This window comes from Schistocerca gregaria, chromosome 8 (genome assembly GCF_023897955.1).
Source record: "Schistocerca gregaria isolate iqSchGreg1 chromosome 8, iqSchGreg1.2, whole genome shotgun sequence".
Lineage (NCBI taxonomy): Eukaryota > Metazoa > Arthropoda > Insecta > Orthoptera > Acrididae > Schistocerca > Schistocerca gregaria.
Window position 1 is genome coordinate 57,124,294 of NC_064927.1, and position 17,704 is coordinate 57,141,997.

The 17,704-nt window shown below is 37.7% G+C and overlaps 1 protein-coding gene across 1 annotated transcript in view; it reads right to left on the reverse strand.

Moving 5' to 3' along the window:
- Window positions 1–300: 300 nt before the first annotated feature.
- LOC126285421 (transmembrane protein 248-like) overlaps window positions 301–17,704 on the reverse strand; it is a 50,472-nt gene continuing 33,068 nt past the window's right edge. The window contains exons 5-6 of the mRNA XM_049984789.1: window positions 8,339–8,467; window positions 301–951 (exon numbers count right to left, since the gene is read on the reverse strand). Of these exons, the coding sequence (XP_049840746.1) occupies window positions 934–951; window positions 8,339–8,467 (147 nt within the window). The 3' untranslated portion in view covers window positions 301–933. The remainder of the gene's footprint in view (window positions 952–8,338; window positions 8,468–17,704) is intronic.

A 17,704-nucleotide genomic window follows, 5' to 3' on the forward strand; every position in this document is an offset into this window, starting at 1 on the left:
GAATTTTACGTAGATGTGTAGAACAAGAAACGAAAGTATGATGGGTGTAAAGACAGTATTTTTACTGTTGGATCAATAATGTATGCTAGTACAAACTCTGAGCATCATATTCATATTTGCAGAAATTACGTAGATAATTAGTTTCCATGTCACAATTAGTTTGCATGTTGGATATTAATGTCAGCACTTGGAAAAAAAGTAAGGTGAAACTTCTACAGTGACTTCATAATTTTGCTCCTTTTATGTACAATTAAGTAACAAAATTTGTCGGAACACTTAGGGAAATGAATATTTGTCACACTATCTTAATATTGTATTTCATAATGGCACACATGATGAGTCACATATACACTGCACGGCTCTCCCCCTGCCGTGTAATAAATTCATGAAAACTTAAAAATTTTGCACACAAATGAGTACATCCACTTAAGACAGTAATACTGTTCACACCAACACTGTATTCTTACAATGCTAAAGCTCTTACAGTCTGATTACAAAGGCCATTTCTGAACAATAAATCAGGATGATACAACACATGTATTTACACAAAAGTTGATAAGCAACTCCTCTTCAGTTCCATTAATTTTCACATAAATAGCTCTCAATAATACCATCACTATTCGCACAGTTATTCAAGTGTATCTAGTTCAACAACTTGCTGATTAAGGTTTCTAAACAAGAATAACTTTAAATACACTTCTCTCTATTGACAATTTCTTGTCCAAGTTAGGCCCATAAGAGGACATTTTAAACGCAAAGAATAATTACTGCTAGCACATTGTTGACTTCTTACATTGTTGGTGCTTAATCTCCAAACTAGAGACAACAAAATGGCTGTGTAGACTAAGAACCTGTAGCACAAAGTCCTGAGACAAAAGTCCAAGTTACTGTCCAAAATTGATGAGAAATTACTTTTCATCTTGTGTGTATAGCTTACGGATCCAGCGGAACCTGGAATGAAAGAATTATAATTTGCAATGACATTCAGAAGAACCTTGTTATAAGTCTAAATCTTCAAAATAGGAAAATATATACACTAAGTAATTGTGTATTTACAAACACAATTTTGGTGAATGCTGAGAAGAAGGTATGACACTACCTACACATATTAAATTGCAGTATGAAATCAACAAGCAAATGCTACCAACTACTACACACCCAAATATATATGATTAAGATTTTGAGCAACAATCTGATCTTTGTATGTAATAATGACTGCTTAACACTATTGTATAGGGATTTCTAAATTTACAATTGTGTGTCCTAACTGTTCCTTATCGAATCTAACATGGGCCCTCACAATTCCTTTTTATATCATGAATTTCCATATGCTCTTTGAATATCAACCCCACTGTAAATTCAAAGGAATACAGATCTAAATATGAGAAGTTCCAAACTTTTGAGGAAACAGTTTCCTGTGTTGTCCAGCAAAAATATTTGATTGATGTACCTTCACATAATTTTTTAACAACAGCAACATAACATTTCATCTGTTTCCAAACAAAAAATTATGACCGAGAAGCAGTTGGCGAATATGGGCTTTATACTATACTCTGTGCGAAAATCTTTGCTTCTCCTGTCTAGATGCAGATTTTCACCTGACATTTCATACCAAATAATTCAATAAACAATAATTGCACTCTATAAGAAACATAAAATCTAACCACATTATGTGTCTGACTAAATTAATGTTGGAAAACAGCTGTCAAGAATAGTGAATATTGTTAGGAGGGAGTATTATGGCTGTCACATGATCCATCCATCCAATCTGGGGTTGTTGTCAATCTCATAAATTTAGCTATTTGTCTAATTTAATTATTGCTCTGCTACTACTTGGTGTGGCATTAAGTACTTAGTTTTGTTGTTACACTTCACTATTTTGTTTGTTATTTATCTTACTTGGCAATGACAGTAGCTACAAAATTAGCTGAAATGGAAATTAGGGTTTACAGTTCAGTTGATAAAGAAGTCATTACAGACAGCACAAGTCCGGGATGGGGTAAAGAAGTTACCTACAATATGTGATCAAAAGTATCCGGACACCTGGCTGAAAATTAATTACAAGTTCATGGCACCCTCCATTGGTAATGCTGGAATTCAATATGGTGTTGGCCCACCCTTAGCCTTGATGACAGCTTCCACTTACACGCAGGCATACATTCAATCAGGTGCTGGAAGGTTTCTTGGGGAATGGTAGCCCATTCTGCATGGAGTGCTGCACTGAGGAGAGGTAGCAATGTCAGTCGGTGAGGCCTGGCATGAAGTTGGCATTCCAAACTATCCCAGACGTGTTCTATAGGATTCAGGTCAGGACTCTGTGCAGGCCAGACCATTACAGGGATGTTATTGTCGTGTAACATTCCACCAGAGGCTGTACACTATGAACAGGTGCTCGATTGTGTTAAAAGATGCAATCACCCTCCCCAAATTGCTCTTCAACTGTGATAAGCAAGAAGGTGCTTAAAACATTAATGTAGGCCTGTGCAGTGATAGTGCCACGCAAAAAAACAAGGGGTGCAAGCCCCCTGCATGAAAAACACAACTAAGCTATAACACCGCCATCTCTGAATTTTACTGTTGGCACTACACATGATGGCAGATGACGTCCACAGGGCATTAGCCACACCCACACCCTGCCATCGGATTGCCACACTGTGTACCGTGATTCGTCACTCCACACAATGTTTTTCCACTGTTCAATCGTCCAATGCTTATGTTCCTTACACCAAGCGAGGTGTTACTTGGCATTTACTGGTGTGGCTTATGAACAGCCACTCAACCATGAAAATCAAGTTTTCTCACATTTCGCCTGACTTTCATAGTACTTGCAGTGGATCCTGATGTAGTTTGTAATTCCTGTGTGATGGTCTGGACAGATGTCAGCCTATTACACATTATGACCCTCTTCAACTGTTGGTGGTCTGTCAGTCAACAGACACGGTCAGCCTGTACGCTTTTGTGTCGCACGTGTCCCTTCACGTTTCCACTTCACTATCACATCAGAAACAGTGGACCTAAGGATGTTTAGGAGTCTTGTGATCTCAGGTACAGAAGTACGAAACAAGTGACACCCAATCACCTGACCACATTCAAAGTCCGTGAGTTCCGCGGAGTGCCCCATTCTGTTCTCTCACAATGTTTAATGACTACTGAGGTCGCTGATATGGAGTACCTGTCAGTAGGTGGCAGCACAATGCACCTAAGATGAAAAACGTATGTCATTGGGCGTGTCCGGATACATTTATCACATAGTGTATGTCCTCCTCAAAGGAACTGTCCCGGCATTTGCTCTAAGTGATATAGAAACAATGGGAAACCTACAGTGGACAACGTGACAATGATCTGAGTCACATTCTGACTGAGTACAAGGTCTTACCACACTGTCACAACACACAGTATTTTAGCTGAAATCAAGTAAGTATGTCTATTAGCTAAGATTTCATGCTTAAGTGGTTGATGTTCTCATGAAATTCCTCAATCCCAGTTTATTTTTGTGACAATTTCTCAGTATAGAATTTCATTTGGGAAAAGAGTCAATTGTTAACTTTGAGACCTACTTAGTTTACATCATTTTTCCTTAAATTATCTAGGTGTAAGGAGCAGTTTTCTAGATAAATATGGTACAAATTTTGTTAAAATACAGTATAACCCCACATTTACATGCCTGGAATTAACGTTCACATGCCATTTATGAACCTTTTTATTGCTCCTATCAAATTTCTTACATGCACAATGTTAATTTGCACCTGATTTTGCATAAACAAATTTATAATTTTTCTGCAATTCATACATTATAAAAACATATTCTTGGAGAAAAAACTGACAGAAAATAATGCCAGTATAATATTGGCTGTCAAGTAATGTTTACAAACATTACATGATTAATGTTTCTTGACACCAGGGCACTTCACTCAGCAGATTTGAACCAATAAACATGTAAAAGTTGAACAATTCATGCCAAATCTACTGCCGCTCTTCAAGCTCTACTCAGTGTGGTAACTGATGGGAGTAACTAGATTCGTTTGGATAAGGAACTTGTGATCAATCCCAAGCATTTCCAAACTGTCTTTCCTGTGCATACATAGTTTTGTCATTGTTGTGATCATTGTGACACCTTTGTCGAACCATATTTAGTGTGTGTAATGATTTGGCCACTTGTACTGCTAGCTAACGTAATCACTCACTTTGTGTTGCTCAAATGTTTCTGGTTTAAAGAGCACCTATTATGTATTTTTTCATGCTGAGCAAACCATGTTTCAAGAACTTATTCTCATTGTCAAGTGAAGTTTTTACGATTTTTGGTTTTGTTTTATTGAAGTTACACAAACAAAGAATAAGAGTGATAGTTTGCATGTTTGGATTTCCACATAACTGAGGAGGCACAGTACACGATAACCTAAAAAGACTACTACAGTGCAAGATACGTAGAACACCACCCGTGCCAACACCACAGAAAATACTTATGTACATAATTGCACTTGACGAGAAAAAATTCTCAAAACATTGTGCTTAAAAAAGGGGGGGTAACTACTGCAGTGTTTTATTATTATAATAATTAATGACAGCTGCAGGCTTTCCAAAAACACCAATTATGACATATGAAATTGAGTCAAATGTTGCTAATTCCCAGCCAGCCATCAGATCCAGTTACATCAGCAGTTTTTGTTAGATAATATACCTTTACTAGATAGTAAACAAATCCCTGAAAAGGATTTTGATGCCTATTATGTACATATTGCTTCCCATGGTCCAAGGGTAGCGTCTTTGATTAATAATCGAAACGTCTTTGGTCCCAGGTTCAAATCCCGCTACTGCTTAAATTTTAATTAAGAATCCGCATAGGCTGAAGACGACTTCAAGCATTAGAAGTCGCCCTCATTCTGCCAACGGCCTTGTCAAAGAGGGGTGGAAAACTGCCACTCAAATCTCCGGGAGGGGACTAACGAGGCAAAGGTGACCATGAGAGAAAGAATGAATATGCGATGGAAGGATAGTGTTCCGTGAGTCGGGGCATGGAATGTCACAATCGTGAATATGGTAGGGAAACTAGAAAATCTGAAAAGGGAAATGCAAAGGCTCAATCTAGAGTAGGGGCCAGCGAAGTGAAATGGAAAGGAGATAATGATTTCTGGTCAGACGAGTATAACCGCAGCACAAAATAGTACAACGGGTGTAGAATTAGTTATGTATAGGAAGGTAGGGCAGAGTGTGTTACAGTGAACAGACCAGTGATAGGGTCGTTCTTATCAGAATCGACAGCAAACCAACATTGACAATGATAGTTCAGGTATACATGCCGACGTTGCAAGCTGAAGATGAAGAGATAGAGAAAGTGTAGGAGGATATTGAAAGGGTAATACGGATGTGAAGGGGAATGAAAATCTAATAGTCATGGAGGACTGGAATGCAGTTGTAGGGGAAGGAGTAGAAGGCAAGGTTACAGGAGAGTATGAGCTAGGAACAAGGCACGAGAGAGGAGAAAGACTGACTGAGTTCTGTAACACGTTTCAGCTAGTGATACTGAATACTCTGTTCTGGAATCACAAGAGGAGGAGGTAAACTTGGAAAAGGCCGGGAGATACGAGAAGATTTCAGTTAGATTACATCATAGTCAGACAGAGATTCCGAAATCAGATACCGGATTGTAAGGCATACCCAGGAGCAGATATAGACTCAAATCACAATATAGTAGTGATGAAGAATAGGCTGAAGTTTAAGACATTAGTCAGGAAGAATCAATGCACAAAGAAGTGGGATACGGAAATTCTCCAAGGCTATATATATAGTAATACAGAATAACTCAGTAGGCAGTAAAGTTGAAGAGGAATGGACATCTCTAAAAAGGGCCATCACAGAAGTTGGGAAGGACAACATAGGTACAAAGAAGGTAACTGCAAAGAAACCATGGGTAACAGAATACTCCAGCTGATTGATGAAAGGAGGAAGTACAAAAATGTTCCGGGAAACTCAGGAATACAGAAATACAATTCGTTCAGGAATGAAATAAACAGGAAATGCAGGGAAGTGAGGACGAAATGGCTGCAGGAAAAATGTGAAAACATCAAAAAGAAATTATTGTCAGGACAGACTTAGCATACAAGAAAGTCTAAACAACTTTCCATGACATTAAAAGCAAAGGTGATAACATTAAAAGTGCAATGGGAATTCCAGTGTTAAATGCAGAGGAGAGAGAGGATAGGTGGAAAGAATACACTGAAAGCCTCTTGAGAGAGACGATTTGTCTGATGTGATAGAAGAAGAAACAGGAGTTGATTTAGAAGAGAGAGGGGATCCAGTATTAGAATCAGAATTTAAGAGAGCTTTTGAGGGACTTAACATCAAATAAGGCAGAAGAGATAGATAACATTCCACGAGAATTTCTAAAATCAGTTGGGGAACTGACAACAAAACGACTATTCACGTTGGTGTGTAGAATGTACGAGTCTGTCGACATACCATCTGACTTTCTAAAAAACATCATCCACACAATTCCGAAGACGCCAGGGTGCAAGATCTTCGAAATTCTGAAAAAAGTAGGAGTAAGCTATAAGGAAGATGGGTCATATAAAATAAAAATGGTGTAAGCCAAGGATGTAGCATTTCGCCCCTACTGTTCAATCTGTGCATCAAGGAAGCAATGATGGAAATAAAAGAAAAGTTCAGAAGTGGAATTAAAATTCAAGGTGAAAGGATAACAGTGATACAATTTGCTAAGGACATTGCTATCCTGAGTGAAAGTGAAGAAGAATTACATGAACAGCTGAATGGAATAAACAGTCTAATGAGTACAGAGTTTGGATTGAGAGTAAATTGAAGAAAGACGAAGGTAATGAGAAGTAGTAGAAATGACAACAGCGAGAAACTTAGTATCACGTAGTAGATGAAGTTAAGGAATTCTGCTACCTACGCAGTAAAATAACTAATGACGTACAGAGCAAGGAGGACATCAAAAGCAGACTAGCAATGGCAAGAAGGGCATTCCTGGCCAAAAGAAGTCTACTAATATCAAATATTGGCCTTAGTTTGAGGAATAAATTTCTGAAAATGTACATCTGGAGTATATCATTGTATGGTAGTGCAACATGGACTGTGGGAAAACCAGAACAGAAGAGAATCGAAGCATTTGAGATGTGGTGCTACAGTCGAATGTTGAAAATTAGGTGGACTGATAAGGTAAGGAATGAGGTGGTTCTGAACAGAATCGGAGAGGAAAGAAATATGTGACGAACACTGATAAGGAGAAGGAACAGGATGATAGGACATCTGTTAAGACATGTGGGAATGGCTTCCATGGTACTAGAGGGAGCTGTTGAGGGCAAAAATTGTAGAGGAAGAAAGAGACTGAAATACATCCAGCAAATAATTGAGGACGTAGGTTCCAAATGCTATGCTACTCTGACATGAGGAGGTTGGCACAGGAGAGGAATTCATGGCGGGCTGTATCTAACCAGTCAGAAGGCTGATGACAAAAAAGTATATATATCATACACAAAGAGCAAAAATGCAAGGGCCACTCTACAAGTAACTTCTACAGCTTAAAACATTATTTCGCACATTTTACATTTTCCTTCAAAGTAAACCATTTTTATGAAGTCCCTTGAAAACTGTGAAAGTGGTGTTTCACTGCATATAAAAACAACGATATATTATTTTTCGACGTAACACCAAAAACAGAGAAAATGCTGTTGAAAAATAGCACTGAATTTTTTCAGAAATACATTTATTGTAATACGGAATAAATTTTTACTGTCCCAGTTTCTCAGAATTCTGTTCAGTTTTTAAAATCAACTGAGTTGTATTTTTCCTCTTGCTGTTAATACTTCTGCTTGACTATTTGGTTATTTAATGTGCTTTTCTCCACAATACAGTGACTTCCAAATACCACAATGCATTTAAATAATAGGATCAGTGCGAAATATACTGCTTTGCATGCGTAAAGTCTCTTATAGTCCATTGGTTTGATTTTCTCTTATATTTGAGTTTTTTCCAGAACTATCATTTTCTATATTTCCTTTAATTTTGCTGCAATACCTGCTGTTAATTGAAAGAAAATGTGAGGGGACATGCAGCTAGGATGAAAATACTCCAGCAGAGAGACAATATGAATAGCATAATCCTCTGGTGATTTGAGAGGAAGGGGGGGGGGGGGGGAGAGAAAATACACTCAGTGCAAGGCATTGTTGTGCCAACCACAATTAAAAAAAACAACACATTTTTACATCTAGAAAGAAACAAGAAGTTAGTAAATCAAATTATTCAAATACTGCACAAACTACAAAATTATGTACAACATTTCACATGCTATCATTATTTTCATTAAACTGAGACATTTATTTACCTTTTCTATGATGATAGTCTTTTGCTTTGGCTTTCCTTTGATAATGGCATAGCATATCAGGGTCATGGCCATCACAAACAAGAAGTAACTCGTGTGTATCAAGTGGAGATTGATCAATGAACGATCACGCTGTAACAAATAGTAAAATAGCAGTCGGCAATCAAATCTGAACACTACCTAAAATATGAAAATTCTGAAATAAATTAAATCATTTTTGTCAGCATAAAAAATGAAGTAAAACTGGGATATTGTCACTGAAGACAATTTCAAATGTGAGTATTACAAATTGTTTTCATCGGTAACCAGAAGCTTCATATTATCTTAGAAGTTGAAAAGAAAAGCCTATATTTACAGCACTTTCAAATTTATAAAAAGCATTTGACAATGTTTACTGGATTACATGCTTTCAGATTCTGAAGGTTGCAATGGTATACAAAAGAAGCAAATGTTATCTACAATTTGTATAGAAACCAGAGTAGTGTTAAAACTCATGATTGCAAGCAGCTGTATGACTCCAAAATTTATCACACAACTGGTTTCAGTTGTTGCCAGACCATCTTCTGGTGTCTGCATACAACAGAAAACCAACATAAGGCTAAAAGTGTCATCACAAAAGAAAATCTTAAATGTAGGAGGCAACATAGACAATTTACTGTGAATTTACACACTGAAATTGTAAGCAAATGTGGTACAAATAATAACCATTGTAAATTGTCATGGCCAAGCCAACCGCTCCATTAAACTCCAGAACAAAAGCAGATGCAGCATCTCTTACTTTCGCACGCCATCCAACTAGCTCATATCGTGTAAGATGTGAAAATTCAAAAACATTTTTAACTGAGTAGGATCTGTTAACTGACAAATTGTACATATTGTTACTGGTTGCTGTTATACCACATAATGTAGAATAGGTGTTCACAAGAGTTGTCACCATATGCACAATAGCCTAAATCTCATATCTGTGCTGTGCCTGTTGATGCAATTGGGAGGTGGGGTTACACTAATCATGGCCTGCGCCTGAATAGGAGGGGGAAGGATAGATTAGTTGATCATCTTGCAGAAAATGTAAGGGGGGGGGGGGGGGGGGGGGGGACATGCACACAAGACAAAAATACCTGTGATCACTGGAGTCAGAAGGACACATTTTTTAGGTTAGAGGCAGGTTACAGACAGAGAGTATTGAAAGAGATTAAAACATAACAGTGCCATAATTTCTCCAAAGAAATAAAATCTGTGTGTTTCATCAGAACATTAGAGGACTGAAAAATAAGATAGATGAGCTTTTTGTATGCCTAGAAAATGGGGTAAATTCTGAAGGTATAGATGTTTTGTGTCTCTCTGAATACCATGTAACTGCAGGGATGGAGAAGTTAAATTTAAGGGATTACAGATCAGCATCTTATTCATGAAGAGTCAACATGGAATAAGGAAGAGTTGCGTACTTATTAAAAACTGGGCACAAAGTCAAAAATATTGAAACAAATAGTTTTTGTGTAGATCAGATCCTTGAAGCATGTGCTTGTGAGTTGCTACTGCACTATACTTCTATACTAATTGTAACAATCTACAGATCTCCTCAAAGTAACTTTCAGCTATTCATGAAAAATCTTGAGGCATTATTCAGCTACCTGTCAGACAAGAAGAAGCAGTTAGTGGTTTGTGGGTGATTTTAATGTATATTTCTTGAAAGCTACGGATAGGAAAAATGAGCTAGAATCTTTGTTTGGTTGTTTCAATCTAGTATCTGTTGTAAATTTTCCACCTCGTGTGCAGCAGGACAGTAGGTCACTTATCGATAACATTTCATAGGCAGTGCTCTGGCAGAAACAATTAATGTGTACCCAGTTGTTAATGGGTTATCTGATCCAGGGTGTATACGCGGACAAGGTAAAAAAGTTCCCTGATTTTTCCAGGATCTACCGGTTAAAAATACATTTTCTCAGTAGTGAAAATACATTTTCTCCTGGGTGAAAACACACTTTTGCCATGTTAAGTGACAGTGTACTTTCCCCTAGAACTGTGAAACTTATCCTTTTAAAGGATATGGCTTTATACAGCAACATAGAATTTCCCGGCACTTTAGAAAATGATACTCGGGAGTGGGGGGGGGGGGGGGGGGGGGGGGGGGAATACCATATGTGCTAGAAGATGAAAACGTGCACCTGAAATGCAGCGAACAGTTGAAACTGGTCAACAGTGTGGAATAAATTGACTGCCTCAGCACGAAAGCTTAATAAAAGCCAAATTTATTTATCAAACCGACAAAAATAACTTCATTGTTCTGCAAGGCAATTAACACTTGACTGTCAGAAAGGTGGAAATAAAATAAAATAAAATCTGAAACTAGTAACAATTTTAGCCTTTCGTAATTATGTGAATGTATTTTAATTCACTTAATAGCTCCCAGCCACAGAAATCCATCTTGTTTTCATTTGACATGAGAGTAATAAACGAGGAAACAGAAAAATCACTTAATGTAAAAAAGGGTCACGTGGAGACTACCTTACAACCCCCCCCCTCCCCCCCCCCCCCCCACACACACACACAAAACTTAAGCTGCTCTGCGGAAAAAAAGGACTTTTAAAAAATAAGTTAATTTTGTAGCACACATCTTTCTGAAGAGTCTGATACATAAAACATTTATCTTCGAGGAAATGTAAGACACGTTATTTGTCTTAAGTGTGCAGTGTGGTACCACCCATCATCAAACAACATTGTCACACCATATGTCACTATATTTCGCTCTGTGGAACTCAAACATGTATATTTTGTAAGGGATGCCATCAAACTATTTCAGGACGGTGGAAATTAAAATGTCCTGTAGAGTCTCTTCTGCTTCCAGTCGGCCGGTTAGACAGCCTGCCCCTCTTTTTTGTTGTTGTAGTAAAAAAAGCCCTCGCAATTAATACCGGTTAGCATTATTTGTAACAAGGAGAACAAGAACTCTTCAGAAAATCTGGACTCTTTATTGCCTATTAGCCAATAACTTGCTCTTCTGTGCGACATAAAATTAAATATAGGACACCTAAAACCAGCAAAGACAAGAGACAGGCAAGACAGTAAACATTTCTTCAATCCTTAGGTCCCAGCACTTTTTCTCTCTAATCCTGCTACAGTTTTACATGGCGTGCTTTCTTTTCTGCAAAAGAACTATTACCTTATTGAAGTTCGTCAAACATTTTGCTACATGAAAAATAGAAATGTTGTCGTCTAATACTGAAAAAGCTGTTATACACATAGTACCCAAGACTTGTGTGGTTTCTCAATCTGATTACACCTATTTTATCACTGTGCACTGGAGAAAACAAAACAGCCATTTCTAATGTTGCAGCAATTGTAATACACACAAAATAAGTGAGACTGTTTTGGCAATAACGATCATTTTTATAATACGTCAGAATATAATTCACGAAATACCTATTTGGCCTATTGCAGGCAAAAAGCTTTATGTTAGAAAAATAGTTTCACATTTCATTCATATGCCCCAGTTTCTCATGCATGAGACTGAGAAGTAGTAGAAAGACATTTTTATATAAATTTGGAATCGTCATATTCTTCCATAATTTGTGTGATGTCCCTGTTTCTTCTCCTTCCTCGTTCTAACAAACAGTCTTGTCATCACTAATTCTGTAACTATTCATACCATTGTCAAAACTCAATCTCCAGTTAACTTTACTAACATTGCCACAATCACAGTTTAGTTGTCCAGCAATTATTCTCCCGTTAGGCGTTATTAATGTTCATAGAATGCGTTTTCCGCGCTACTCCCAGAATGGAACTTAAGTGACTGCTAGCCCAGGACTACAACTGGCCCCGTTTAGTCTAGCGATCTGGCCAAAAAATTTGTCAAAATTTCACTTTCTTGGATACACCGAGAAGATAATACGTAATCTTTCTTACCTGTAAGTAATTTATTTCCACTCTGGTAGTCTGAATCTATGGATTTCACTAGTAATTATAACAAGGCTGGACATTCGCAAACTGAATCAACCACATAAACAAGCAACAGTTAGCATTCACTGGTTCAGCTTTATTCTGCTCAGCTCATATAGCACCATCCCGTTTTGTCTGCAGGAAAGTTTATTTCTAGATGTGACGAGGATTCCCCTGGCAGAGACATCATGTAAACTACGCACGCTTTCAAAAATCAATTTATATTGTTTCCAAAAAGCAGCAGGGATGCATTTCAAAATCCTATAATACTCTATAGACTGATGGGCGCAGGATGCTAGGTGCTTTGTGAAACAAGGTTTCTTCCCCCCTAAAGAATATGAATTTGCCCCCTTCCCCCGAAACTGCCACCCGGTTCAGATACCCCGGTTTGCCCCCACTCCCCCACTAGATCCGGGCCTGCAGCACACCCGTGAATCAGGCAGCTTGGGTGTGCCAGTAAAATTTTTCCGGGTACCATGTGGCTGGTTGCTGCTACTGCTGGTTACACAGCCAACAGCTACATTTCTGTAGCCAGAAGCGGCACAAGATACTACTCTTACGCGACTGAACTGCTTGTGTGCATGAGCCTGCTCGTAACTGATTAAATGAGTCTAATGTAAACAGTTTGTGACGTCACTCTCATTGAAGGCAATTTGTTGTTATGAGGCATTGCATAGTCTTCCAAAAGCCATTGACACATTTTGCTGCTGGCAGACACTTGTACGAGCACTGTGTTATTTTATATGGTGCATTTTCTCTGCAATTTAAGTTTTATTTTCTTTTTTTGCTATTGTTCATATTTTAATGCTGCAGTATTATTCTGCAGTAGCGGGATACAGAAATATCTTTTCTCAGAGTATTGGTTCTTACCAGTCAAAATTACAAAAACTAAAACATTTTTTCCCGGTTGTCCCTGGTTGTATACACCCTGTGATCATGATGCACAGTTAATGGAAGTAACACATATAGCACCTTACAGGATTCAGGCAGGTTCATACAAGGCAGGGAGGCTTATTAATGGAAACAGGATAGAGAGCTTTATAAAGTGCAGCCTAGAAGAGGTAGAATGGGATGAAGTATATACAGAAAATGATGCTGATGCCAAATTCAATTTATTCCACCGTAAATTTGCCTCAATATTTGAGAGTTGCTTTCCTGAAACGTTATCCAAAAACACCATTACAAAGTCGAGTAATCCATGGATTCCTAACGGAATTTAGACATCGTGTAAGAGGAAGAGGGAAGTATTTGGACAGGCCAGAGTAAGTCAGGATCCTATGTTACTTGCTTACTACAAAAGATAATGTAATATTTTAAGGCAAGTCATTAATAAGTCGAGAAGCTTATGTGTTCTGACAGAAATTAATAATGTGGATAATAAGATTAAAACTATATGGAATATTGTGAAACAGGAGACGGGGCAGCCTGTCAGTGCACAGCATACCATAGCAATAAAGCTAAATGATGATGTTGTGAGTGATAGTTCACAAGTTGCAAGTATTTTTAACAATCACTTTCTGAATGTAGCAGCAAAATGAGAGTTAAAGGGTTCAGTTGGGGGGGGGGGGGGGGGCAAGAGAAGAAGAAGAAGAAGTTAAATATGTCATTCCCAGGACTTTAGGCCTTTAGAAATAGCACCAACATCCCCCACTGAAATTAAGAGAATTATAAATATACTGAAAAACAAGAGATCATGTGGTGTTGATGGAGTCTCTAACAGAATTTTGAAGTGTTGTTCTAATTTAATAAGTGGAGTCCTTAGCGATGTATGTAATGTTTCACTGGCACAGGGAATTTTTCCAGACAGATTGAAATACACAACTGTCAAACCTCTTCATAAGAAAGGGGACAAGAGTGACTTAAATAATTATAGACCAATCTCATTGCTGACTTCATTTTCTAAAATATTCGAAAAATATTATGTATTCAAGAGAAGTCTCACATTTAAGTGAAAATAATTTACTTGGCATGTCACAGTTCAGATTCCGGAAGGATTACTTGACTGAGAATGCTATCTACACATTTAACCATCAAATAGTACTAGCCCTAAATAACAAATTATCGCCAGTTGCTTTTTTTTTGTGATCTCTCCAAGGCATTTGACTGTGTGGATCATGTCACACTATTAGAAAAACTCAGGTTTTATGGAATTGAAGGCTATACACACAGCTGGTTTGAATCGTGCTTAATCAACAGAAAGAAAAAAGTTGTGCTAAATAGTACAAAATATTGGGAGGGTGGTAAATTCTAGTGAATGGGGAGTTATCACAAAGGGAGTCTTAAAGGGTTCAATTTTAGGTTCTCTGCTGTTCCTTGTTCATATGAATGACCTCTCACTTAACTTTCAGCAAGCAGAACTAGTACTTTTTGCAGATGACATGAGTGTTATAATAAATCCCATTCCAGAAAAAGCAGTTAAAGATATTGTTAAGGATGTCTCAAAGAATTATTAAGTGATTCTCAGAAAATGGACTCTCCCTTAATTTTAGAAAAACTCACTATATCCAGTTCTGTACACCAAATAGAGTCATACAGACAATTTATGTAGCATATGAACAGGGCTCAGTTAACAGGGTAGATTTCTCCAAATTTTTGGGTGTTGACATTGATGACAATTTGAACTGGAAGAAGCATATTACCGAGTTTCTCAAACAACTAAGTTCAGCTACTTTCGTTCTTCATTTAATCGCTAGTCTTGGTAATAAACAGATCAGCCTTCAAACGTACTTTGCATATTTCCACTCAATAATGTCTTATGAAATAGTTTTCTGGGGTAACTCACCAATTAAACAAAGTATTGATTGCACAAAAGAGAGCAGTGAGAATAATTAGTGCTGTTCACCCAAGAAGGTCATACAGGCACCTTTTCAAGGAGTTAGTTATTTTAACTGCACCATCAGAGTACATATATTTGCTAATGAAATTCATTACAAATAATCCATCTCAATTTGCGAAGAATAGTGATGTTCATACGTACAACACTAGAGGGACAAATGACCTTGCCTATCCGTTACTGAAGATGTCAGTTGTTCAAAAAGGAGTACATTATTCAGCAACAAAAATCTTTGATCAGTTGCACAACAACATAAAGTGTTTGGCAGGTAGCAGATCAAGTTTTAAACCTAGCTTAAAATCATTTCTTTTGGGCGACTACTCCTACTCCATGGACAAATTTCTGTTTCAGAAATGGTAGAGAGAGAGAGAGAGAGAGAGAGAGAGAGAGAGAGAGAGAGAGAGAGAGAGAGAGAGAGAGAGACGATAAGAAGCATACCTCTAAATGTAGTTGCATATGTAGAACTAAAAATTTCAGAAATATTAATATTAGCACTATTCATGTGTGTGTGTGTGTATATCTTGTAATCTGACTTGTTCCACATCATATTGATAAAATAATCTATGGAACATGACATAACTAAAAATAAACTAAGCCTTCTTCATTTATATATAGACTTTGAATACAATTTATGGTTTACTTCATATGGTGTTCTTTCTCTAAGTATAGGGCTAATCTTTTTAATATTTGGGAGTTTCTAATCTTATGGAATATTGCATTTTGTTGTTCCACTTGTAACTGTGAATAATAGAGTAAGTACCAGGCCTGTGCAGTCATATAGTGGTTTATAATTGTTATACATGGATTGCATTTTTTCCTCTCTAATTTTGATACTGTAATTTTATGGTAGCTGCTTATGAGCACTATGAATTGGGTTTAATGTTTCGTGCACATATATATAATGATGCAATCTACTCACCAAGTGGTGGCAGAACACACACATAAAAGAAGGTTGTAATTCGCCAAGCTTTCAGGGCCAGCAGCTGCTCCTTCTGCCAGAAGGGGTGAAGGGGCAGGAAGGCGGGTGATGGAAAAGGACTGGAGAGGTCTAGGAAAAGGGATGGATTTCAGAAGTCACCCAGAACTGCAGGTCGGGGGAAACTTACCACACAGGGTGAGAAGGAAAGACTTAAGAAGGGTTTGGCCAAAATGAAAGACTTTATTAGAAGGAAAGACCGAAGATGGCTTGCTGCAAGGAAAGACAGAATCAGTGTTTCCTTCTCATCCTGTGCGGTAAGTGCCCCCTGACCCACAGTTCTGGGTGACTTTCCCAAAATCTATGCCTTTTCCTGGACCTCTCCAGTCCTTTTCTACCACCCCTCTTCCTTACTCTTTAACTTCTCTCCCTGAAGAAGGAGCCACTGGCTCCAAAAGCTTGGACAATTACAACCTTCATTTACGTGTTTGTTCTGCCGCCACTTGGCAAGTACAATTTTTATCCATTCAATTAAATTATTCTGTAAAAATTGACTGTTTTCATTGTTTGTATATAATGATGTTACGTAAGATAACAGTACAATAACAGTTGATGGGCCAGCCGAAAAGCAGCGAATCACTCACTGGACAACAATAACTGATAACCACCTGGATCTGCTTCTGATGTACAGAATCAAGTGCTACCACACACAAACCTCTCTTTGTCATATCACAGAGCATAAGTTTGATGCAATAACACAATCATGCAGTGCTGAAAATGTGCAAAATGTCATTTGGAGTGGCATGTTATGGCGCACATTGGTAGACACTGATGGCAACATACAAACCAACCTAGAAACCACACAATGCCACATGTCCTTTGATATATCGTGCAAGCCACACAGGAAGAGCAGCTGTGACAATGCCTATAATGTCACAGGGATAAGAGAAAACTTGTTAAACATTCACTAAATTGGAATCCATTCAACAAGAGACCATTCGTGAACATAGTCCTTTTCTATGTAATTGTGATTCTCCGAACATTAAAATGTTAAAACAACATTACAATTAACAGTCACTGTACACATGAGTACAATATACTATATATTGATCATCATCAGCATCGTATTTATTTTGAGGATTGGATGTTGGATTTGTACACTTAACTTTCAGCAGTAACTGCAGCACTTCAGGAAATGAAGTTCAATTGAAAGAGGTTGTGAGTGTGCTGAAGTAGTAAGGTGAGTAAGATTGAATAATAGAAAATCTTAGTTTCCGGTCAGAATTTACTTTGCTATCCCAGATCACAGTAAGAAGCAGCAGAACACTGCAAGCTGTGTGCATTCATGGGTTCCCATCATTTCCTAAGAGCTGTAAACCATTGCATTTTGAAAATACTGTTATAAGTGGCATGAAAGGGGTGCCTGTAATTGAGAAGCAAGCACAACTTGGTTTCAGCCTATCACCCATATTATACAATCTGTATATTGAACAAACAATAAAAGAAATAAAGGAGGAATAGAGAAATTTGAAAATTTGTAGATATATTTAGTGGAACTACTATAAGATTTAGTTGTACATGAAGGAAATTTGTTGGGAGAAAACTGGGAAACTATGCATGTCTACAAAGAAAACTGAATAGTGAACATTTATATAGACCTTACCCAACTATTGCTTAAGTGTAT